General features: G+C 40.5%; 1 protein-coding gene across 1 annotated transcript; it reads left to right on the top strand.

The window, feature by feature from the left end:
• The first annotated feature begins 2,769 nt into the window (after positions 1 to 2,769).
• On the top strand, positions 2,770 to 23,864 carry LOC119882755 (TRPM8 channel-associated factor homolog). Its single transcript, XM_038692998.1, has 13 exons — positions 2,770 to 2,955; positions 6,593 to 6,666; positions 6,973 to 7,632; positions 12,495 to 12,711; positions 12,966 to 13,257; positions 14,835 to 15,136; positions 15,269 to 15,443; positions 15,546 to 15,640; positions 21,003 to 21,213; positions 21,624 to 21,860; positions 22,338 to 22,561; positions 22,768 to 22,881; positions 23,110 to 23,864. The coding sequence occupies exons 3-13, from the start codon at positions 6,992 to 6,994 to the stop codon at positions 23,350 to 23,352; spliced, it is 2,751 nt and encodes a 916-aa protein (XP_038548926.1). The 5' UTR covers positions 2,770 to 2,955; positions 6,593 to 6,666; positions 6,973 to 6,991; the 3' UTR covers positions 23,353 to 23,864.
• Positions 23,865 to 25,610: the final 1,746 nt, after the last annotated feature.

The raw sequence follows: 25,610 nt of genomic DNA, 5'->3' as shown, positions 1-25,610 counted from the left end.
AGACTCACAAAAGACTTAAAATGAAATAATGAATTCTATATGTCAAAATGTAATTCTACAATAACTACTCCTCTATTTCACTGCTCATGCCTAAGCACCAGTGTTAGCTAACAATTAGATAAAAGGGTCAGACCCAATAATCTACCTACGTAACACATACTACGGATCTGCTGTGCACAGCCACACGTGAGAGAAGACAACAAACACCGGCAGCTGTTCCATTCATTATAAACTTTGGCTTTAAAACTTCATACAACAAGACCCACACAAAATAAGCACCGAACCCAAAATAGATTAGTGACCTGAGGTTATTAATGGCATTTAACAATACATGTCAGTGCTCTGTGAACAACAGACTACAGGTTTATTGTTGATGATGTAAAGTTACAGTTTTATTTAGTTAACGTTACACTGGGTTTGAGAGACTGGGGGTTTTAATTGCTAATTTGTCCTCTTTGAATCAAAAAGTTTTCCTTGTGAGTCACAAAGTTTTACAAGTTAAATAGTTTTGCAAGTCAAAAGGTTTTCTTTGCGAGTCAGAAAGTTTTGCAGGTTAAACTGTTTTGCATGTTTAAAAGTTTTGCGAGTCAAAAATGTCCTAAATAACAGTTTCTATTAGTAGATTTGACTGACCAATCATGGATTTGCATCAGATATCTTAAATTATAATGGTATGTTTCATCATATAGGAACTCAGTTACTGCTTAGCCACAAGAGAGAGAATGCTGAGACAGCCACAGACAAAGGAGATGACTGGGGAAAGTAGACGAGAAACCAGAGCCAGGTTAAAGACACAGACAACGGGGCTCAGGTACAGGACACAAACAATCCAACTACCAAGAGGCACAGGGAAACTGAGGCCCCATCCACATTACTCTGTTTTAGTTTACAGAAAGAGAATTAAAAAGAATAAGATCTCCGTCCTAACCAGTGTTTTAGCTGCGTATTAGACGTGATCCCCGTCTACATTAAAACGACTGAAAACGCACAGCTAGTGCTCGCGCCAGGGTGCAAAGAGAAAGTTACTTGCAGTGTATATATTTTCAGCAAGACACTCCTTCATCTAATGCAATCAATGAACACGGCAATGTAACTGCACAGACTGTTCAAGTGCGGAGTTGTTGTTAATGTTGGCTAACACAGCTAAAGTTATAACTATAATGCTAATGTTACACCTGATGTGAAAGCAACTGAGCAAACGTTGAAATTGTTTGGCCAATGTTTATGTAAAATTCAGTTATAATATGGTGATTTTTGAAGTGGTTTAAGGTAAGATGTGGAAAAATGATGTGTGGTTGTGAGTAACTTATACCATCCAAATATGATGGCGTAACAGAGGTAAGCTAACCTCAACGTATTTCGGTAAGGTTAAAGCTAACGTTTTAGTAACCAATAACTTACATTATTGTTTCATCATATAGGCCCTCAGTTACTGCTAAGCAGAAGAGAGAGAATGCAGAGATAGCCACAGACAAAGCAGATGACTGGGGAAAGGATAAGAAATGCAGTGAGCCAAGTTTAAGACACAGACAACGAAGGGGCTCAGGCACAGGAGACAGTCAATGCAACAACGAAGAGGCACAGGGAAACTGAGGAAGAGCATGTCATCGTGGTATTAGAGCCAGTGAATGTTGAAGAAATCAGGAGTGAGAGTGAGATCCGGCAAAGAGGAAGGAAAAGATAGAGAGATCCTGATAACTAGAAGAAGAATATACAACACAGGGCAAAGCTATGTGGATTCAAAAAACATTTATATTCCAACTCGGAAGTCAGGGTAAAAGACTGTGCTTACTACAAATGCAATCAGAATTCCCCTCAGTCAGAGAGGGAAGTGATTTTTGATAAATTCTGGGGAATTAAAAATATAGTATAGTCAACACACTGCAATTCAGGGGAAATACGCAATAGATTACACAATGAAAGCCTGTAATACTTCTGGAAATCTCCTGCCCTTAAAAAAAAGTGAGCTGTGATGCTGGGGTAGAGGGTAGGAGGGGTCATTGAAAGAATACTTAATTTATAAATGGGGAACCCATCATTTTATAAAGAATAAAAATACAATCATTAAACACATTATAGATTAGCTTATTAAAAAAGAATACAACATGTATAACTGTTATTATAAATGACTTACAAATGTGTATTAATGTATGAACAATGCTTTATAAATGATGAATTAAGAGTTTACAAATAATTATACTTATGATTCATAGTTTGTAATTAATAAAGAATAAAAAAATTATAACTGTGTTTATGAATGAATTACTAATGTGTATAAATATAGCAACAATGCTTCATAATTCCATATTTAAAACTGTTGCTTGTGTAGTAGTATTACCGAAATAAGTTTTATTTAAAATTTATATTTAATTATTTTTTATTTGTATTTAAATCTGAGCTTTCATAGGGATCAATATGACATGTGCATCACTTTTGACATGTGAAAATGAAGGAGTACATATTTTATCTGACTAAGTTTGTTTGATTTCATGATTTAATTAATTTACATTGCATGATAAAATGTGCTTAATTTTAGAGAGTGCAGTGCTGTAATATGGGACAGGGGTTTCCTGTGTTAAGGATAACCATATATGGAATGTGCTCTGGAGAAAGCAGGAAGATGGATAAGCACTATCTGTAAGCCATTCACAGAGATCCTAATTATGTCTTGATTGAATGGAGACCTTGGATTGGCAAATCAAAACATCTGAGGCCAGAACACACCCTGTCTATTTCTTTATTTAAGCAGCAGATGTTAGGCTCCTGCACTCTTGTAAGAACACCCAGAGATTGTCTTGTGGAATGCTGTGACAGCTTGTCTTCTAGTGTAAGACCTTGCTATATCTGCACAACCTGAAGTATATTTTAGATAAAATTTTAATTTCCTTTGGGCCTGTAGCTCAAAGGTACATAGAGAAAGAACTGCTGCATTGTTTCTTCGTCCTCCTGAGCTCGGTGAGTAATTTCCATACTGCCACACATTAGCACAGTGTCACAATCTCATCACTGATTAATAGTCGTAACTGGTTAAAAGGAGTTTAATAAATATATCAAAGGCAACTGTTTGCTGTAACTTATTTATTTCTTCAAGGAAATATGCAATTTCCAACACAGTAACTAGCACTGTAAAATATGCTGTGTGCATTATAGAGCTATTTAATTTCACAGTAACGGTCATTTATAAGAAAAAGGGATCTGTTTCAGGGTCATAATAAAACTAATTATCTTATCGATGTGTACATGTTTCTTGTGTGAATCAGTAAGCTGCATCTTTCCATGATACATCATTTGCTCTAATGCCACGTCATAATACTGTCATAGTCTCTGCTCCTCTTCAGCCACTGCCATTGCGATTTTCCAGATGCCCTCAGACTTTCCCTCTTTTCTATATCACCTGACTGTCCCACCCATTTACATACCTGTTCCCAATTATCTTATCAACCCTGGAGTTACCAGACTTCCCTGCTTCAGCTGTTAAAGATGGATTATGTTCCTAAATAAGAATAATGAGTAATCTGAATGAAAATAAATCATAATACTACTTACTATTATCAGCTGATTATCAGCCTCACATGTTCAGTGAAAAACCCACTCCAAGTCATCAATTGATGACTGTGGCTCAGGAGGTAGAGGCGGTGGCCTTTTAATCGAAAGACCAGCAGTTCAATCCCCGGTTCCTCCAGGCCGCATGTCAGAGTGTCCTTGGGCAAGATACTGAACCCCGAATTGCCCCTGGTGGCTTTTCCACCAGTGTATGAATGTGTGTAAATGGTGAATGTGATGTAGCGTAAAAGCGCTTTGAGTGGTCTCAAAGACTAGACAGGCCCTGTACAAAAATGGAGCATTTAAATACGTAGCATCAAGATCAATTGGCATTTGTTGGATTGGTTATCATTCATTTCATTTGTGTGCTAAATCAGTGCATTTAAATATACTGTATCACTTAACCAATTGTCTTTTAGTTAAATATTATGAATTTGCGAGTACACAGCAATATGATGTTGTTGTCATATAGTCATATATTATTCTCATGTAGAAAGGATGGGCTAACTGCTGTGTACTAACTCAAGGTTACCCTGTATTCCCTGCGTGTGCTACATACCACATTTGTACTCAGTGTTAATGAAGAGAAGAAGACTATTAACATAATTAACATACCACTTGATAAAATATTTTAAGATTTCATCCTGACTTGTTCCACTGCGGTTGCAGCTGAAATAAAGTTGTTTTTAACACAACAGCATTAGGCTACGTTCATACAGCGAGAACTGCAGCCTCGTGATTTTAGGTAATTAACAGGCCAGTTTCTGAGAAGTGATTTCACATATTTAGATAAAAAGACATTTTTAGACAAAAAATACGGAACCAGGGTGGGGGTTAATAAACCGAGAAAAAATTCCTAGATGAAAGTGACACATTTACAAGAACAAACTCTGAAATTAAAGTCACAAAAAATCTAAATCACTCTGGTGTTTTCTTCTGAATACACCCAATCCAGGGCAAAGTCTCATCGGGTGCATGATAATATAGTGATTGTGGGTTAAACTCACGATATTTCCTCACTGCTAAATATAACATTCTACTGCATGCATAATACACGGTGTGTGATGTTGCAGCCTTGCAAAGTGAAGTTTCTCTCTAGTTTTTTACTTATAGATTATTCTTGGAAATTCAGTGTTTTCTCAAATTATTAGCCTACCCGCGTCCTCTGGTTTCCTTTTTTTATTACAATGGACCTTATGTGCAGTTGTATCTTTAAGTCTTAATCATATTACACATAAAAGAGGAATCAATAAAATGCTAAATAGAGAATTACAATCAAGATAATTACAAATTTACTCAATGCAATGCCAACAAGCCTCCCTGGCTTTGTCGACTGCCACAATATTAGATTTAGCTGCTAACGAGTCTCCTCAATTCCTGACACAATCAACGTGCATTCTTCTGGGGAAAATACGGAGCATGCGCTATTGCAGAAAAATTCTTCCTACACGGCCGAACACACTCCTTTTATGCGAACACGCACCAACTCCAATTAAGTTAACACCGACTCAAGTAACCAACATCTTATTCGCATATGTGAATGACAGTATGTATTTATGTGAATGACAGTATGTATGTATGTGCAAACGAAGTATTCAATTTTGCCTGGGTGGCTTCTTATAGAAACTCACCACATGACCTGCCCCCACATAGCAAAAGGTGGGGTGTTACATGACCAGTCTCTATAATAGACTTGAAGATAGTAATTAACCTGAAATAAACGCATTCATATTAAACAAAATTTGGGTTGGTGACACCACGTCACAGGCCATGGAAGCCATAGAAGTCGGGGTAAATTTATGAATAAAAGTGTAAAAGTTCTGTCGCAAAACAATGTTACAAATCCGCGTTTTTTTAAAGTGGGTATACGGAATTCTTTTGCCTTTTTTAGTGGGTATACGGTGTGTAACTGGGTATCATGGACTGTGACACAGTGAAATAATAAAAGCAGAAAGACAGGTTAACTTTGTTGGTTTTGTTTGTGATGAAAATCAGCAGACTTTTGGTTATGGATACTATGTTACAAGATTTACTTTTTTGCCTGAAGCTGATGTTGTAGATATATGTATTTTGTTATTCTCACTTTATTGTTGTAGATGTGAAACAGTAATTCATCAGCAGTACTTTTGTCTAGATTGACACGACATACACTCTCCTCTTCATCAGATCTTCAGAGCATCAGTCCTTCTCACAAGTAACTGAACTTTTAATATTATCAGATGATCAGCAGAACATGTTGTCATCAGTTAAAAAGCCTTCAATTCATCAAAGACAAGTGGAATTTGCTGGATTGGTTATCTTTCATTTCATTTGTGTTCTGTATCATTTAATTTGAATATTTTAAATCACCTAACCAATGATCTTTTTAAAGATTATAAATTTGTGAGTACACAGCAATATGATGGTTGTTGTCATACAGCGTGTTCTCATGTAGCTGTGCACGAACTTAGCCCGATCATCAGGAAACCATACCTGTTAAGACTTGCAGTCATGTAGAATACATATTGTACTCTACAACAGGAAGAGCAGATTTTTTAAAGGAATTTAGTTGTGTATCTTCTTGTTTTGAGTTGTACAAGTTTTCCTGTTTATAATTTCTTTCAAAATTGTAATCCATCAAATAACCAGATAGATGTGCAAAGGCTTGTGAGGTTTTGTGGAGGTAACTGGGGAGGTATTGTTCAATGTATAGAAATGTATTAAATTCTTCTGTTGGAGGAAAACTGTCTACTCGCAACACTGAGTTTATGACTTAAGTTCATTCTCTTAAGTCAGATGGAAGTAATATGTATAAGTAATATAGTTTAGCCAGATCGGAATATACATGGTACTACAAATATGTTCAGTCAGATTTTATCTCTTTTTCAACCTGCTGTTTGCAGCCCCGGGGAATGAAAACAATCACTGAGTGTTTCCCTCAGTCTCACAAATGGCTCAGTCATTTTGTTGTCTGACTAAAGTCCCTCCCACATATTGTCCTTACCTTTTTCACTGAAAAACGTCCCCCTGCTCTTGCTCTCATTTAAATCCACTCTTCTCTCCTGTCAAGCTGTTTTCCTGTTGGATTGCCTGTTTGGGATACTGCTGTGCCAGAGTGTAATACAAGCAGAAAACAACTTTCAGGTAAACATGTAACTTGTTTTTTTTTGTTGGCTTTGTTTCTGATGAAAATCAGCAGACTTTTTGTAATGCATACTATTACCGGATTTACTTTTTGTCTCTGAAGCGTTGATCTGTTGTTGTTCTCGCTTTATTGTTGTAGAACATAAACAGGAAGCCATCTGTAGTACTTTTAATTTTTGTTTTAATGTCTGTCAGCTCTCTTTCTATTCCCACAGAACAGCCAGACTGACACAGCAATATCCATCCAAGAACAATTGTTAAACCTCATGTGCTAACAAACCACTCCCCTCTTCATCTGATTTTCAGAGCATCAGTTCTTCTCACCATGTCCAACAAGCCCACACAATCCCACCTTGAGAAAGCCTACATGACCCTGATGAGAGGCTTGAGAGAGCTGGACTTCCGGGGTCCTTGTGTTCCTAGTGAACTGGTGCTGATTGGAGACCATGCCTTCCCTTTAGCAATGAATAGCCAAGGCCAGGTCCTGATGGCTGCCTCTCTGTACGGCAGTGGAAGGATCGTGGTCCTGGGTCATGAGGGCTACCTGACCGCCTTTCCTGCTCTGCTAGAGAACGCTGTGACCTGGCTGAGAGGAGATGGATCTGAAAACTTGTCTGTGGGGGTTCACAAAAACGTCAAGGCAGTCTCTGATAATCTCATCAAATCCAGCTTCCAAGCAGAAGTTGTGGGGGCCTTTAGTGGCAACGTGGGGGTGTATGTGACTGATGCCTACAGTGTGGGTGCAGACGTAAAGGACCTGGTGGCATTTCTGAAAGCTGGAGGAGGAGTGCTGATAGCAGGGCAGGCATGGTACTGGGCTGCAAATCACCCCAAGAAGAACACGCTGCTTCAGTTTGAAGGGAACAAGGTTTCTGGTGTGGCAGGGATCTACTTCTCTGAGCGCTATGGAAAAGTAGAGTGCCTTCCTGTCTACCCTCAGATCCCATCTTCCTGGATGGCTATTGTGTGAGTATATACAGTGGGTACGGAAAGTATTCAGACCCCTTTAAATTTTTCACTCTTTGTTTCATTGCAGCCATTTTCCAAAAATCAAAAAAGTTCATTTTATTTCTCAGTAATGTACACTCAGCACCCCATCTTGACAGAAAAAAACAGAAATGTAGAAATTTTTGCAAATTTATTAAAAAAGAAAAACTGAAATATCACATGGTCATAAGTATTCAGACCCTTTGCCGTGACACTCATATTTAACTCAGGTGCTGTCTATTTCTTCTGATCATCCTTAAGATGGTTCTACACCTTCATTTGAGTCCAGCTATGTTTGATTATACTGATTGGACTTGATTAGGAAAGCCACACACCTGTCTATATAAGACCTTACAGCTCACAGTGCATGTCAGAGAAAATGAGAATCATGAGGTCAAAGGAACTGCCTGAAGAGCTCAGAGACAGAATTGTGGCAAGGCACAGATCTGGCCAAGGTTACAAAAAAATTTCTGCTGCACTTAAGGTTCCTAAGAGCACAGTGGCCTCCATAATCCTCAAATGGAAGACGTTTGGGACGACCAGAACCCTTCCTAGAGCTGGCCGTCCGGCCAAACTGAGCTATCGGGGGAGAAGAGCCTTGGTGAGAGAGGTAAAGAAGAACCCAAAGGTCACTGTGGCTGAGCTCCAGAGATGCAGTCGGGAGATGGGAGAAAGTTGTAGTAAGTCAACCATCACTGCAGCAATCCACCAGTCGGGGCTTTATGGCAGAGTGGCCCGACGGAAGCCTCTCCTCAGTGCAAGACACATGAAAGCCCGCATGGAGTTTGCTAAAAAACACCTGAAGGACTCCAAGATGGTGATAAATAAGATCCTCTGGTCTGATGAGACCAAGATAGAACTTTTTGGCCTTAATTCTAAGCGGTATGTGTGGAGAAAACCAGGCACTGCTCAGCACTGTCCAATACAGTCTCAACAGTGAAGCATGGTGGTGGCAGCATCATGCTGTGGGGGTGTTTTTCAGCTGCAGGGACAGGACGACTGGTTGCAATCGAGGGAAAGATGAATGCGGCCAAGTACAGGGATATCCTGGACGAAAACCTTTTCCAGAGTGCTCTGGACCTCAGACTGGGCCGAAGGTTTACCTTCCAACAAGACAATGACCCTAAGCACACCGCTAAAATAACGAAGGAGTGGCTTCACAACAACTCCGTGGCTGTTCTTGAATGGCCCAGCCAGAGCCCTGACTTAAACCCAATTGAGCATCTCTGGAGAGACCTGAAAATGGCTGTCCACCAACGTTTACCATCCAACCTGACAGAACTGGAGAGGATCTGCAAGGAGGAATTGCAGAGGATACCCAAATCCAGATGTGAAAAACTTGTTGCATCTTTCCCAAAACGACTCATGGCTGTATTAGATCAAAAGGGTGCTTCTACTAAATACTGAGCAAAGGGTCTGAATACTTATGACCATGTGATATTTCAGTTTTTCTTTTTTAATAAATTTGCTAAAATTTCTACATTTCTGTTTTTTTCTGTCAAGATGGGGTGCTGAGTGTACATTACTGAGAAATAAAATGAACTTTTTTGATTTTTGGAAAATGGCTGCAATGAAACAAAGAGTGAAAAATTTAAAGGGGTCTGAATACTTTCCGTACCCACTGTATTTATGTCTCATTATCCAGTAAAAATGCAAAATTCCCAAAAAATTTAAGAAACTATTAAAAATATTTAAAGAAACAACTATCCATCCATCCATCCATCTTCATCCAATTATCCGGGATCGGGTCGCGGGGGGAACAGCTCCAGCAGGGAACCCCAAACTTCTCTTTCCCGAGCCACATTAACCAGCTCTGACTGGGGGATCCCGAGGCGTTCCCAGGCCAGTGTGGAGATATAATCTCTCCACCTAGTCCTGGGTCTTCCCCGAGGCCTCCTCCCAGCTGGACGTGCCTGGTACACCTCCCTAGGGAGGCGTCCAGGAGGCATCCTTACCAGATGCCCAAACCACCTCAACTGGCTCCTTTTAACGCAAAGGAGCAGCGGCTCTACTCTGAGCTCCTCGCGGATGGCCAGGCTTCTCACCCTATCTCTAAGGGAGACACCAGCCACCCGCCTGAGGAAACCCATTTCGGCCGCTTGTACCCGCAATCTCGTTCTTTCGGTCACAACCCAGCCTTCATGACCATAGGTGAGGGTAGGAGCGAAAATCAACCGGTAGATCGAGAGCTTTGCCTTACGGCTCAGCTCTCTTTTCGCCACAACGGTGCGGTAAAGTGAGTGCATCACCGCCCCCGCTGCTCCGATTCTCCGGCCAATCTCCTGCTCTAGTCTCCCCTCACTCGTGAACAAGACCCCGAGGTACTTGAACTCCTTCACTTGGGGTAAGGACTCATTCCCTACCTGGAGTTGGCACTCCACCGGTTTCCTGCTGAGAACCATGGCCACAGATTTAGAGGTGCTAATCCTCATCCCAACCGCTTCGCACTCGGCTGCGAACTGATCCAGTGAGAGCTGAAGGTCACGGACCGATGATGCCATCAGGACCACATCATCCGCAAAAAGCAGTGACGAGATCCCTCCTCGCCATGACTACGCCTCGATAACCTGTCCATGAATATCACAAACAGGATAGGTGACAAAGCACAGCCCTTGGCGAAGGCCAACCCTCACCTGGAAAGAGTCCGACTTACTGCCGAGTACTCGGACACAGCTCTCGCTTTGGATGTACAGGGATTGGATAGCCCTGAGAAGGGCCCCCCTCCCCCCATACTCCCGCAGCACCTCCCACAGTATCTCCCGGGGGACCCGGTCATACGCCTTCTCCAGATCTACAAAGCACATGTAGACTGGATAGGCATACTCCCAAGCCCACTCCAGGATCCTTGTGAGAGTAAAGAGCTGGTCAGTTGTTCCACGACCGGGACGAAAACCGCATTGTTCCTCTTCAATCTGAGGTTCGACAATCGGCAAAACCCTCCGTTCCAGCACCCTGGAATAGTATTTTCCGGGGAGGCTGAGAAGTGTGATACCCCTGTAATTGGCACACACTCTCTGGTCCCCCTTTTTGAACAGGAGAACCACCACCCCAGTCTGCCACTCCTTGGGCACTGTACCCGACTTCCACGCAATGTTAAAGAGACGTGTCATCCAAGACAGCCCTTCCACACCTAAAGCTTTTAGCATTTCTGGGCGGATCTCATCAATCCCTGGGGCTTTGCCACTGTGGAGTTTTTTGACTACCTCAGTGACTTCCACCAGGGAAATTGACGAGAATCCCCCATCAGCCTCGAGCTCTTCCTCTACTAAAGAGGGCGTGTCAGTCGGATTTAGGAGTTCCTCAAAGTGTTCCTTACACCGCCCAATTACCTCCCCAGTTGAGGTCAGCAGGGTCCCATCCTTACTGTACACAGCTTGGACGGTTCCCCGCTTCCCCCTCCTGAGATGGCGGACAGTTCTCCAGAAACACTTTGGTGCCGACTGAAAGTCCTTCTCCATGTTTTCTCCGAACTTCTCCCACACCCGCTGCTTTCCATCTGCCACAGCAGAGGCTGCAATCCTTCGGGCCCGTCGGTTCCTTGCAACCGCCTCTGGAGTCTTCAGAGACAACAAATCTCGGAAGGCCTCCTTCCTCAGTCGGACGGCTTCCCTGACCACCGGTGTCCACCGCGGTGTTCGAGGGTTACCGCCCCTTGAGGCACCTAAGACCTTGAGACCACAGCTTTCCGCTGCAGCTTCAGCAATAGAGGTTTTGAATATTGCCCACTCCTGTTCAATGTCCCCAACCTCCACAGGGATGCCAGAAAGCTCCGCCGGAGGTTTGAGTTGAAGATCTCAAGAAACAACTATAATAATAATAATTATAATAATAATAATAATATTTTTTATTCAACTGTTTCTAGAGAAACAAAATCAGCCCATCAAAATGAATGAATAAAATCTTGAATAAAAAGATAATTATATAACATACAGTATCTGTCATCAGAGATGTACTGGGACTAAAATTCCGCCCGGGACTTTGAGACGGAGAGGCCTTTTACGTGAGCGCTCTCTGGGGGCGTGGAGAAACATTTTTTTCAGTTATTTTAATACATATAGTGTTTTTGTTGTTTACGGTGAATCAGATTATGCTATGTGGGGTTTTGTTTAGCCTCCTCAAAGAAATCTCCAATCTCAATATCCTAAAGATTAATCAAAACCCTCAGATTCACTCAGATTAGCCTTCTAGAATCATTGGACATTAACTTTATATTCTCTTAATATTAAATGATTCAATGATTAAATCCTAATTCTTAGAGAGAGATTTACTGACCCCAATTTGCCCGGAGACGTTTTCCCTCCGCCTTCAGGAATAATGTCTAACGGCCACTCCTTGTTAACTCAAATATAAACCCCCCAAAATTACGGCCACGTACGCAACATGACGGATTTCTAACTGCGTCATCTCCTAAGTACTTTCTTTGAGTTCACAAAAACAAGTATCACATTGTGCAATATCCTTTTGGATCCAATTCTCCTTTTAAGGAGACCCTCCCCAGTTTCCTGCAGCCTATAAGCTGTTTGCCTACAGTAACCTTAGAAATTTGATAGAAACACAGATGAAGAAAACATATTACATTCAATTCAAATACACACATTAAAGGATGAAAATATTGCTACTTAGTTATATTAGTAAGTACATCTGAACCTTAAATCTCCCCAACTCCTCTTTAGTCTTTCTCTCTCTCATGTGCAGAGTGTTCCAGAAAGTTCTTTGGCAAAGCAAAAGGAATTTGTATCTAATGGATCCTTATCTTGTGTGTTTAAAATGTCAAATGACCCCCATGACTGGTCCGCCCCTGTTACTTGCTGTTCATCTTTTCTCTTCCTTTTTAAATACAGAACCGGTAAGGATTTCAAGAATGACCTGGAGTTCTTACTCCAGGGTGTTTCAGAGTTTGAACTCAACACTGGAGCAGTACCTTCTGAGGTTCTGGTCCACGGACCACTAGCCTTTCCCATCGGGACCACAAACAATGGACGAGCATTCCTGGCAGGAGCCTACTATGGGCAGGGACGAGTCATTGTGGTTACACATGAAGAATTTATGGGACAAGAGGTAGAGTTTAAATTAAACTATTTCACTTGCCTTCATAAGTCATATTGAGCACATAACATGGTTTGAAATGTGCTCAGTTTGACTTATAAAGGCTATAAAGTGTTATATTTAAATTATTACTTTGCCTATTTATTTTGTAACATATTCACTTCTTACTACCAGCAGTTGACCTTCTTCAGTGTGTTGAATGATGAGACATTTGCTGATCTGTCAAATCTTATTATGTGATTAACAAACTATTGCCTTTATCACAGACATTTGCTCCATTTTGGAACAATGCCATTCATTGGTTGGATGAAGGCCGGAAGGGGATCATTGGTGTAGTGCACGATCCAGCACTCCAAGTTCTCAGCAAGTCAGGGTTACAGTGTGAGAAGACAGACTTCAGGGAAGACCTGAGTGTATTTGTGTGTACAGCGTACAGCTATAATCATGTGGAGAAAATCCAACATTTCGTGGCAGAGGGAGGAGGCCTGCTGATTGGTGGACATGCCTGGTACTGGGCAGAGACGCACCGCGGGCAAAACCCAATGACAGAGTTCTCAGGTATGATAATACACCACAAGAGTTTGATAATATTTCATGTACTACTAACTAATGCACATGCTGGTGTGATAATGTTAATGATAATTAGATGATGACTCACATAATAATGATAATTATTATTATATTTTAACTGCACCTTAGTTACCACCATAAAACTCTTCAAACCATTACATGAATCCAACACAATACAATACATTTACGCAGGTGGGCGGGGGGGGGTTTGAGGGTGTGTTCTTCTGTTGTTTCCTGTTGTGCTGTCCTTTTCTGTTGTGTCTGTTTGTGCCCCCCGGTCCAGCATGGTGACAAATAAATGCACAATTAAATAAATAATAATGAAGACATACTGCATCCCAGGCTGTGACAGGATAAATAAATAGATAATTAATTAAAATACAATAAAATAGTATTAATGATAATAATAATAATAATACATTTTATTTATAAGCGCCTTTCAAGTATACCAACGACACTAAAACAAAATTCAGGTAATACAATTTATAGATAGTAAAACATAGACGTAGCAGGGATTTACTAACAAGATAAGCAAATACATGGATGATATACTGTACATGTTATGAAACATAAATCAATAATATGCATATTACAAACCACCAGGAAAGGCTTATCTAAACATGTGAGTTTTGATTAAATGAACAAACAGATACTACTAGCGTAAACGCTGATGGAGGGCATTCCAGAGGCTAGCCATACTGAAGGCCCTATCACCCATAGTTTGGGGGGCATTGTAAAATTAATGAGCATTAGAGAAACGTAGTGAGTGAGTAGGGATGGAGAAAATTAGATAAGTAGTGAGGTTCTAAACCTTGGATAGATTTACAAACAAGAAAAAGTCATTTTAAAACAAATGCGTATTTGGTATTGCTAAATGGTGTTTAACTGGGAGCCAGTGCAGTTGCTGAAGAACAGGATTGTGGGCTGTGCTCCCAGGATCGCAGGTGGCAGAAACTCTTGCAGGCGAATTCTGTATATATTGGGGTCTGTTTAAAAACTGAGTAGCTACACCAAGGAAAAGGACATTATGACTGTAGTCTAATCATAATGTGACAAAGGTGTGGATTAGTCTCTGCTTCAGAGTGGAAAAGAAAGGGTTGTCTGGAGATGTTTTTCAGGTAAAAAAAGAGAATTGGTAATGTTTTTGACAAGAGATATGGATTTTAGATTTCCATGAGCTGTAAGCTATAATCATCAAGATTAAAACGAAGAAAGGCTTGAAATATTTTACTTTATGTGTAATGAAGCTAGACTCAATGAAAGTTTTTGAAATAAATTACAGAGAAAAACATTAACTTTTCCACGATATTCTAATTTTCCCGAGATGTACTTGTGTGTGTAGGCTGGTGGTGATTGGTTGTGTCAAGGCCCTGTACATATACAGCTGGCAAACAAAGGAAGGTAATTAATCATTCAAACTGAAGCTGGTAAGGAAATCAGGCAGGCACTGATGACATGAAATAACAAGTTAATTTTCCTATAATCCAACTCAGACGAACTCTAACTATGACAGTTTCAACAATAAAACACAGTCGATCAATCAGGTTTGTTGGAATGTCTTTCAGGGAACAAGATCCTGAACAATATGGGCTTGAGCTTGTTGGAGACAACAGTCGAAGGAGGTTTATACAAGGCCCCTGTGCCCAGCCAGGCCATGAAAGACACCTACCACTTCCGCAACCTTCTGCGCCGCTTTGCTGGCCATGTGACCGATGGCAAAGAATTAAGCAATGAGGAGGAGGCATGTCTTAAAAAGCTGGGTGGGGACTGTGCCAAGTACTTGAAGACCAAGGCTTATGACTGCTTCTCCTACAATCAGATTGTGTCCACCCTCACTGACATCTTAATGAAGTCAGACATGCCTCAGGTGAGTTGACAAAATACAGTAACGTTGAATGCTTTAGAAAACATTCCAGTAGAACAGCACAAGTGTAACAACCATCTGCATCTGCATCTTTGATAATATTTAGTATTGTATACTATCACATTTTCTATCAAGGTGTGTGACAGCTGCCCTGCAAAGACTCCCAAAGACCACCTACTCCTCAGTGTGGCAGCAGAGGTATACAAGGTTTCCCCAGATCCTGATGCTCTCCTGCCCTACATCATCAAGCATAACCCGTTTCTGCCAGTTGTTTACAACCACAGGATCAAGATTAATGTTAACACAGCAGGTCAGACCGATTGATGAATTATGTTTGTGCTACTGCATTTCATTAATCTATGTAATTATGACTGAGGATAATCTTTGCTTTTGCTGTATGTGTGTCTGTCAGGAGGGGAGGAGTGGATCAGTACAGGTCTCTACCTCTCTCCTGGTATGAAGACCTACATGATCATACCAGCAGAGATGGTCAACAAGGAATGGAAGGTAGAGTGGACAAAACTGAGTTCATTATGTGTCTGTTAATGATGCACACCTGATGGAGGGTCAGCCTATGCCATGCATGCCTCAGTTCACAGCAATAAATAGGCCTGCCCCTAAGAAGTTACCAGCTGGCCCCCAGTGCTTTCCAGGGGCCTGTACCATAAAGCAGCATTTGAGCTTACCAAGGTAACTTCAGGTTTAACTCTGGGTTTTCAGTACCACAACAGTGGTTCCTTCCTATTGGGGTATATCGCCATGGTAATTTATTTTGAACAGCTAACCTACTCCAGAGCAGGTTATGTTCCTGTTAAGAGATAAACTCTATAAAAGCGCTGCCTACTGACCAATTAATCTTCTCTTGGAAAATAACATCACCATCTGTAGGAGATCCCACAGACTGTTTTATAGGTTTTATTATGTTTCAGACTTGCATGTAAGTAGGCTTTACAGATATGACAGTGAGCCGCTTTAAAATGTGTCTAATATTTTTTTATTTGATCTGTTTCACAAAGCCTGTTGCAGCAATTAAAATAAAGGGGCTTCATTTTTTTATGTGTGGCTGAATAAATGAAGTTCATTATGAATGTGTTTATTTAAGGTTAGTAACTATCTTTTATTATAGAGATTGGTCATGTACTGCCACCCTAACTTATGCTATGTAGGCAGGTAATGTGGAGGAGTAGACTAAATGTTGAGATTTTTATTTTTGAGTGTGTTGAATAAATTAATCAGATTTTTTAATTCAATTCAATTCAATTCAATTTTATTTATATAGCGCCAAATCACAACAACAGTTATCTCACAGCGCTTTTCATAAAAGAGCAGGTCTAGACCGTACTCTATGATGGTATTTACAGAAGCCCAACAGTTCCCACCAAGAGCAAGCACTAGGTGACAGAAGCAAAGAAAAACTTCCTTTTAAGAGGCAGAAACCTCGAGCAGAACCATGGCTCAGGGTGGGCGGCCATCTGCCTCGACCGGTTGGAGGTGAGAGAGAGAGAGGGGGGGGGGGGGCAGGAGAGGAACAGAGAGAAAAAGAGAGGGATGTAAGGAGAGAGAGAGGGGAGGGAGTAAGCCTAAACAATATCCACACAGAGGTACAGACAGTGAAGGTGATGTTGCTATAGACTAAATGAAAAATGGTACAGATATTTATAGTAGTCTTAATGATAACAGTCGTAATGTTAATGATTATAATAACAATAATAACAATAAGACTAGCAACAATAGTCGTTGCAGCAGAGGGTGTCGAGCAGGTGACCCGCAGCCACAGATCCAGACTCCACAGCTCCAGAGCCAGAAACACCTGCAGGAAGTGATAGGAGGAGAGAGGAGAGGGACGAGAAACCACAAAACTACCGGAAAGGGGAGAAGTTGTGTTAGTAACATGCAATAATGGGATGAGGTTGCATACAGAGAGAGAGAAAGTAGAGGAGAGAGGAGCTCAGTGCATCATAGGAAATCTCTATAGTCTATAGTCTAGGCCTATAGCAGCATAACTAAGGGATGGTTCAGGACTCACCTGAGCCAGCCCTAACTATAAGCTTTATCAACGAGGAAAGTCTTAAGCCTACTCTTTAATGTGGAGATGGTGTCTGCCTCCTGAACCTAAACTGGAACCTGGTTCCACAGGAGAGGAGCTTGATAGCTGAACGCTCTGGCTCCAAGTCTACTTTTGGAGACTCTAGGAACCACAAGTAACCCTGCATTCTGGGAGCGCAGTGCTCTGGTGGGGTAGTAAGGTACTATGAGCTCTTTAAGATAAGATGGTGCCTGACCATTAAGAGCTTTGTAGGTAAGAAGAATGATTTTAAATTCTATTCTGGATTTTACTGGAAGCCAATGCAATAAGATAAAACAGGAGAAATGTGATCTCTTTTCCTGGTTCCTGTCAGAACACGTGCTGCAGCATTCTGGATCAGCTGAAGAGTCTTAACGGACTTATTTGAGCAGCCTGATAATAAGGAATTGCAGTAATCCAGCCTAGAAGTAACAAATGCATGGACTAGTTTTTCTGCATTATTTTTAGACAGGATGTTCCTGATTTTTGCAATATTACGTAGGTGAAAAAAGGCGGTCCTTGAAATTTGCTTAATGTGAGACTTAAACGACATGTCCTGATCAAAGATAACTCCAAGATTCCTCACAGTGGTGCTGGAGGTCAGGGCGATGCCATCTAGGGAAACTATATATTTAGATAATGCATCACGGAGGTGCTTAGGCCCCAGAGCAATAACTTCAGTTTTATCTGAGTTTAACATTAGAAAATTACAGGTCATCCAGGTTTTACCATCCTGAAGGCACATTTGAAGTTTAGCTAACTGATGAGTTTCATCTGGCTTGATCGATAGATATAACTGAGTATCATCTGCATAACAATGAAAGTTTATGGAATATTTCCTGATAATATTGCCTAAAGGAAGCATATATAAAGTGAAGAGGATTGGTCCGAGGACAGATCCTTGAGGAACTCCATGACTAACTTTACTAGCAACTGCTTTCTCCAGAACCTTAGAGAGAAAGGGAAGGTTAGATATAGGTCTATAGTTGGCTAAAACATCCGGATCAAGTTTGGGCTTTTTCAGAAGAGGTTTAATTACAGCTACTTTAAAGTACTGTGGTACATAGCCTGTTGAGAAAGATAGATTGATCATATCTAGTATAGAGGTGCTGACTAAGGGTAAAACATCTTTAAGCAACCTAGTCGGGATGGGGTCTAAGAGGCAGGTTGATGGTTTAGATGAAGAAATTATTGAAGCTAGTTGGTAAAGATTGAGGGAAGCAAAACAGTCTAAACATGTATCTGGTTCTACAGCTGTTTCTAAGGTTCCTGAGTTAAGAGATAAGTCGGTGCCAGTTGAGGGCAGGTCTTGGTGAATTTTGTCTCTAATAGCTAGAATTTTATCATTAAAGAAGCTCATGAAGTCGTAACTACTGAGAGCTATGGGAATACTTGGCTCAATAGAGCTGTGGCTCTCTGTCAGCCTGGCTACAGTGCTGAAAAGAAACTTTGGGTTGTTCCTATTTTCCTCTATTAATGACAAGTAGTACGCTGCTCTAGCATTACGGAGGGCCTTCCTATAAGTTTTAAGACTATCTTGCCAAATTAAACAAGAATTTTCCACTTTGGTGGAACGCCAATTCCTCTCAAGTTTCTTTAATTTGTGAGTTTCAGTATTATACCATGGAGTTAACCATCTTTGTTTTAGTATTTTCTTTTTTAGAGGGGCTACAGAGTCCAGTGTCATTCGCAGCGAGCCTGCAGCTCTATCAACAAGATGATCGATTTGGGAGGGACTGAAATTAGCATAGGAGTCCTCCGTTACTTTGTGACTAGATAATGTATTTAGAGCTGATGGAGTCGCATCCTTAAATTTAGCTTCAGCACTATCAGACACACATCTTGTATAGAAATTTTTGCCCAATGGCGTGTAGTTCAGCAATACAAACTCAAAAGTTATCAAACAGTGGTCGGATAAAGAGGGATTCTTTGGGAACACCACTAAATGTTCAATTTCAATACCATACACCAAAACAAGGTCGAGGGTGTGGTTAAAACAGTGAGTCGGTTCATGAACACTCTGAGAGAAGCCAATGGAATCTAACAGAGAGATAAACGCAGTATTAAAGCTGTCATTCTCAACGTCCACATGAATATTAAAATCCCCTACAATAATAACTTTGTCCGTTTTAAGGACTAAAGTTGACAAAAACTCTGCAAATTCAGATAAGAATTCAGAATACGGGCCAGGGGCTCGGTAAACTATAACGAAGAGAATTGGTTGCAGTGATTTCCAACTTGGGTGCGAAAGACTAAGAACAAGACTTTCAAATGAGTTATAGTTTGGTTTAGGTTTAGAGCTGATTAATAGGCTAGAGTCGAAGATAGCTGCAACTCCACCTCCTCGGCCTGTGCCTCAAGGAATGTGAGTATTAATATGACTGGGAGGGGTGGATTCATTTAGGCTAACATATTCTCCATCACCCAGCCAGGTTTCAGTAAGACAAAATAAATAATCAATAATCATAATCTGATATTAGTTCATTTACTAGTACACCTTTAGAAGAGAGAGATCTGATGTTTAAGAGTCCACATTTAACTCTCCTATTCGTTTGCACTATTGCTCTTGTGGTTTTAATTTTTATGAGGTTTTTATGCACAGCTCCTCTTCTGTTTACCTTTTTAAATAATTTCAATGGTCGGGGGACAGACACCGTCACTATAGGATTTTCACTAAGTAACTCCTGAAATGGAGGAGCAGAGAAGTGTGTTAGACTGCGACTCTGCCTCCTGGTCTCAACTCTGGGTTGTCATGGATTTGGTCCACTAATAAACTTGGCCAGATTTCTAGAAATGAGAGCTGCTCCTTCCCAAGTGGAATGGATGCCGTCTCTCTGAATCAGACCAGGTCTTCCCCAGAAAGTCTGCCAATGATCAACAAAGCCCACATCGTTGGCTGGACACCACCTCGACAACCAGCGGCGGAATGACGACATGCGGCTATACATGTCATCACTTGTCAGATTTGGCAGGGGTCCAGAGAAAACTATGGTGTCCGATATTGTTTTTGCATATGTACACACCGACTCAACATTAATTTTAGTGACCTCCGATTGGCGTAACCGGGAGTCATTACCGCCAACGTGAATAACAATCTTACTGTATTTACGTTTATCCTTAGCCAGCAGTTTCAAATGATGAGAAGTTTTTAAAAGTGAGTGGGAATGACCACTTATTCAGTGCCTGAGGCTTTTAATGTGAAAAATACCAACATACATCCAAGCTGAAAGAATAAGGTTAAATTTGTCATACCTGCCTTAGGAGCATTAAATCAACATATTCATATTATAGACTACACTTGTCCATTCAGACATTCACTCTGTCAGCGATTTTCTGTCTTCCTGCATGTGTCAGCTACAGCTGTGCGACTTAGATTATGTCTATTTGTCTAATATTACAGTTTGCTCTTCCTTTTTAAAATATGGCGCTCTGCTTCCAGTGGACTTTTCCATACTGCGATAGGTCATCTGCTGCTAACACCGCCTCTTTTATGTGAACGTGCTCATGGCTAGATTTGGAAACCCTGAGTTGACTTACCGAGTTGATAACCAGCTTTGTGTGACCGCTCATCTTGATCCCAATTGTTATAGTTAGTGAAGCCAGATAACGAAAAGATATCCTGGGTGTGCTGAACCGGCTTCATGATACAGGCTCCAAACCTCAATCCAGCTAAACTCAGAGGAGGAAACAGAAACTGCAAGTCATTCAGTCTTTCAATGTACTGTCATATCCATCTTTTCAGCCTTGCATCCTTTTATTTATCATACAAACACTATCAGTAACACAATTCCGTTTTTTCCTCAGATCCAGATAGGATGTCAAACAGACCATCTCAACGCTGCAGAGTTGAAGAGAGCACCATGTGTTCATGAACGATTTCCTGTTACCTCAGAGGTGATGCAGGTGTGGAACCTGTGGGGTGGACTCATCTACCTGGTAGCCCCACCCAAAACACAAGTGCATGGGGTAGAGGTCATAGTGCAGATGGCTGTACCTGCGCCGTACTATAGATCAGGTGAGTCCGTGGTGCTTGAAGGTGTGGTATGTGTCTGCTGATATGTTTATTCTTATGGGGATAAATAGAAGGTGTGTAGTGATTTCTGTCAATTATAATAGGGGATAATATGGTTGTTTTGGGATTCAGGGCAGTGTAAGTAGGGACATCTTGTTCAAAATCCATGCATTAGGTGTCATCAAACTTCAATTGTGATGGACAATTCATGTGAAATAGTTTAGCTGGTGTCCCTTAAAATATATAACTTTACTAAATAATTGTGCAATAACCCTTTGGTCAGTTTTGAATACGTCCATCGCTACATACTGCTGGTCAGGTGATAAATGTTGGGGTCTAGAATGAGAGACTTGGGTAACAAAACTTATTCAGATTAACTTTTGAGGATACTTACACTGCTCTCTTCTATTCAGGTGTGACAACAGCAGCTGATTGGTCGTTGTTGCGCACAGCCCCTGCACCCTGGGCAGAGTTGGAGTTTAACAACATCATCCTTACTGTACCATCAGATGTTGTTCGGGACCTAGAGCGCCCTGATGAGCTGGCAGTGTTCTGGGATGACATAATGAAGAGTGTCGCTGATCTTGCTGCCATCCCACACAACTTTCCACGCAAAGAACGTTTTGTAACTGATGTGCAGATTTCCGCTGGTTAGTGTATTTGACTTTGACTGTTTCCTATTTGCCCATCCTGTTGAGAGTCCCAGGGAGATGGATTGAGAGGCTGGGTAAGAGAGGCAGGGTACACCATGGATAGGTCAGCTGTCTATCACAGAGCTAATACCAATATACAGATAACCTTTCATGTTCACACCCGTGGGCAATTTAGAGTTTCACAGAATCTGCATGTCCATGTTCACTTCAAGGGGGCACCACTTACTTCCAACCACTGTGCATACAGCATATACAAAATATATTACCGGGACCCTCAGGGTCATCATATGACATTTGGTACTGCATCATGACAGTGTCTTAGGTTTAAAAATTGCAACACTTTAAAATTAGTTTTGTAACATCACATGCTAATATGACACTTTTGATTTGTGCATTGCTCTAATTGCATACACATGCCCTACAATGTTTCTCTACCATAGATATAGAACCCTAAAGACTTGTTTGTCTATTCAGGTTGGATGCATTCAGGTTATCCTGTGATGGCACACAAGCCCACAGCAGCTGAGCTTGTCAGCATTGACCTTGCTAAGAGTAAAGGCCTGTGGGGCCCCATACATGAGCTTGGACACAACCAACAGAGAAGCTGCTGGGAGTTCCCACCACACACCACAGAGTGTACATGCAACCTGTGGTCAGTGTATGTGCATGAAGAGGTGCTGAGGATCAACAGGGAACAGGTGGAGTAAATTAGTTTAATTTATTTGACAAAAACAGAGACCAATGGCTAGAACAGCCTGGTCTTAAAGGCTATGGTGACATTGTTACATCAATAGATGTTACAAAAGACTACTGTTCTTGTTATCATATGTTGATTTCATTTCAACAACATTTCATTTGGATTACATTGTTTCACAATCACATCATTTCAACTTGTTCAACGCAGGCTCATCCAGCAATGACTTCAGCAAATCGAAATAGTCGAGCAGAGGAGTATGTTAAGGGGGGCAAGAAACTCAGCAACTGGCAAATGTGGGTGGCCCTGGAGACATATATGCAGGTGAGAGAAAATGACCCTGTAGAGAAACTATGTCACACTGGCGTCAGCATTCAAACAGAATCACACCTCTTCAAAGACAGAGAAAATAAATACTAACAATAGGTAGACTGAAAGTCTCTTGCCCCATTCAACCCAGTGAATCTTAAGTGGCCAGTAAACACCTAACAACGAACATGTTTTGTTCTTCTTTTTCTATTCTTTCCTCTACCTCTGGCTCCTTCCATGTAGCTCCAGGAAAAGTTTGGCTGGGATGCCTATAAGAAGGTGTTTGCTGCCTACCACAAGATGTCCAACTTTCCCAATGACAACAACGGAAAGATGAACCTGTATGCAGAGACCTTCTCCCAGACTGTGGGGATGAACTTGGCTGGATTCTTCAAGGCCTGGGGCTGGCCCATCGAAACAGCCACTGAAGAGAAACTCTGCAACCTGCCTCCCTGGAGTGACCACCCCATGGTCCAGTATGACTGAACATCAGACTGCTGCTGATTAAAATTGTAGAGAGATGGGTTCACTGAGTACAAATTCTTTTGGCAGATAGGTGTCATTTACGCTGGATAGGTGTCATTGTTTACTGGGTAATTCAATTAACTGTCTGTTTTTTGTTGTTATTGTATGTACCATGTATTTTGACCACCACTACAAGCTGGGCTAGATTTGTTTTTCGAAGATGAGCTAGAAAAACAGTGAAATAGTTTTATTTGGAAATGCAGCATTTATAACCTTTGCTGCAATCAACTCTCACATGCAGCCTCTTCATATCTGCTTGTAGACCTTTTGCTTCATTACACCTGTGCTGCACGTATTGGAGGACAATTTAATTTCAGAATACTAGTAAAAGTAATTTATAAGAAATAAAAAAATAATATCTATAAAGAGTAATAGTAAATCATTCAGGCTCTACATGGTCAACATGTCTTTAATTTCTTTGCAATGGTATTTTCCTTTGCTGTTAATTCCAATAAAAGTTTGCTTCACCCCTCTGCTGCTACTTTTTATTCAGTCATTTGTTCTTGAATGAAAAGAGAAGTAATGGGAGTGATTGAAGTTGGCCGGTACTCACTTAGACGTACCAGGACTTTTTCTTGTGTGAGTATGCCCTGACACGCTACAGCAAACTTTTGAAATGTTGAACTCACTATGCATTAGTGGGTATGATTATTGACAAGTAAGTACTTAGCATTGTAGCAATTTTAAACTTACAATATAAGTGAATTAATGAAATAATGGAAAAGTAATAAAAACAACAAATGGCAGTTTGAACAGAGGTAAACAAACAGTGTTTAAACGATGGTTATGTGGCTAAGGTGAAAAGAATAGCTTTCAAATGCAAGGCCTAAAGGGAAACATTAAAATATTCTTAAACTATAACAGTTCTACATTTAAGTATGCTATCAAACTAAATTCCTTATAATAAAGCAAGATAATTAGAAAAGCTTAGTTAAACAGGTAAATTACAAACACAGATAAACTCTTAACTTCAAAAATAGTTAACAGGATAAACTAGGAGGAACTCTTGATCTTAAGACTTAAGACTCTTAATACAAAAATGAACTAACAACAACAACTAACCCAAGGTTAACCTCAAACGCTGGAATTTAACATTACAGGACAACTGCAGAAAATTTACATCATGTAATAGCAATAATATTTCAACTAGGATCCAAACTATTTAGTCATCACACGTTATGAAGCAAACACTGGCGGATCCATGCTAATTTAGCCTTGTATCTCTATAGGCTAGTATAAACAAATCGTTCCACATTTGCATTTCCACATTCCTCTTATGTGTACACATACCTGGCAATAAAGCTGATTCTGATTCAGATAAACAAATCGTTCCACATTTGCTTGGACAGTTACATAATTTATGACAGGCTAAAATCAACACTTTTGTAATAATTGTATACATTGGTATACAAAATTTGGATTGCAGTAACTGGTGAAGTAATGTGGCAAGCCATACAACTATAGTATTTTGCAACGTTAGCAACTGGTCAGCTTTAGCTGGTAAGCTAACATTATTTACCTTGAGCCAACTAAAGTAGAAAGTCTGTGGAAGATTTTACTGGAATTTAAGTGCGTAAATTACACTTTGTATGTGAAATTAAAATATGTGTGTACAGAGTAACACAACACAAATGTAAAAATACATGTTTTGGGTAGTGACATATTTGTCTTTTTTTTTTACAGATCTCCGCAGTACACGCGTACATGCGTAAAAGGGAAGTTACAAGTTTAACATGACCCACAAATTGACAGAAAGCAATCTGCAAATGTGCAAAAGCTGTTTTGTGTGTAGAAGTCACTCTGTATTTTTGTGGATATGATTTTACACATCACAAATGTAAAAATACATATTTGTAGATATGTTATCCAAAAGTCCCTCAAGGTGTGGACAACACCAGTGAAGCTGGGGCTCCACTCGTCTCTTCAGCAAGTGTTCCTCTTCCGCCACTACACATACGCTACGCCTACACGTGCACACTGACGACCCAGGGTTAGGGTTACAATTTTGGATTTATTTACGCACTTTTAAAAACATTTATTGAAAGTTTAATTCTTTTTACGGTTTTTATTTGTGAAACAGTTGACTTGTTTAATCTCAACTAAAAGCTATTGAAATATTACAATTACTATAAACAATCTGTAGGCAGATTACTGATACCTATATTATAACATTAACAACTTTGCACATTAACCCCTTAATTTCCTGCATTATGAGCACA

Source organism: Micropterus salmoides, unplaced genomic scaffold, assembly GCF_014851395.1.
Source record: "Micropterus salmoides isolate LMB-PRFRI ecotype aquatic unplaced genomic scaffold, ASM1485139v1 Ms_hic_scaffold_3, whole genome shotgun sequence".
Lineage (NCBI taxonomy): Eukaryota > Metazoa > Chordata > Actinopteri > Centrarchiformes > Centrarchidae > Micropterus > Micropterus salmoides.
The sequence above is the reverse complement of the archived record's forward strand: the minus strand, read 5'-3'. Positions and strand labels throughout refer to the sequence as shown.

Excerpts from the sequence above, each read along its gene's own strand:
- LOC119882755 (XM_038692998.1), top strand. The coding sequence starts at position 6,992 with ATGTCCAACAAGCCCACACAATCCCACCTTGAGAAAGCCTACATGACC. Across the intron at positions 12,712-12,965 it reads AAGAATTTATGGGACAAGAG|ACATTTGCTCCATTTTGGAA; the intron begins GTAGAGTTTAAA and ends CCTTTATCACAG. Across the intron at positions 15,444-15,545 it reads GATTAATGTTAACACAGCAG|GAGGGGAGGAGTGGATCAGT; the intron begins GTCAGACCGATT and ends TGTGTCTGTCAG.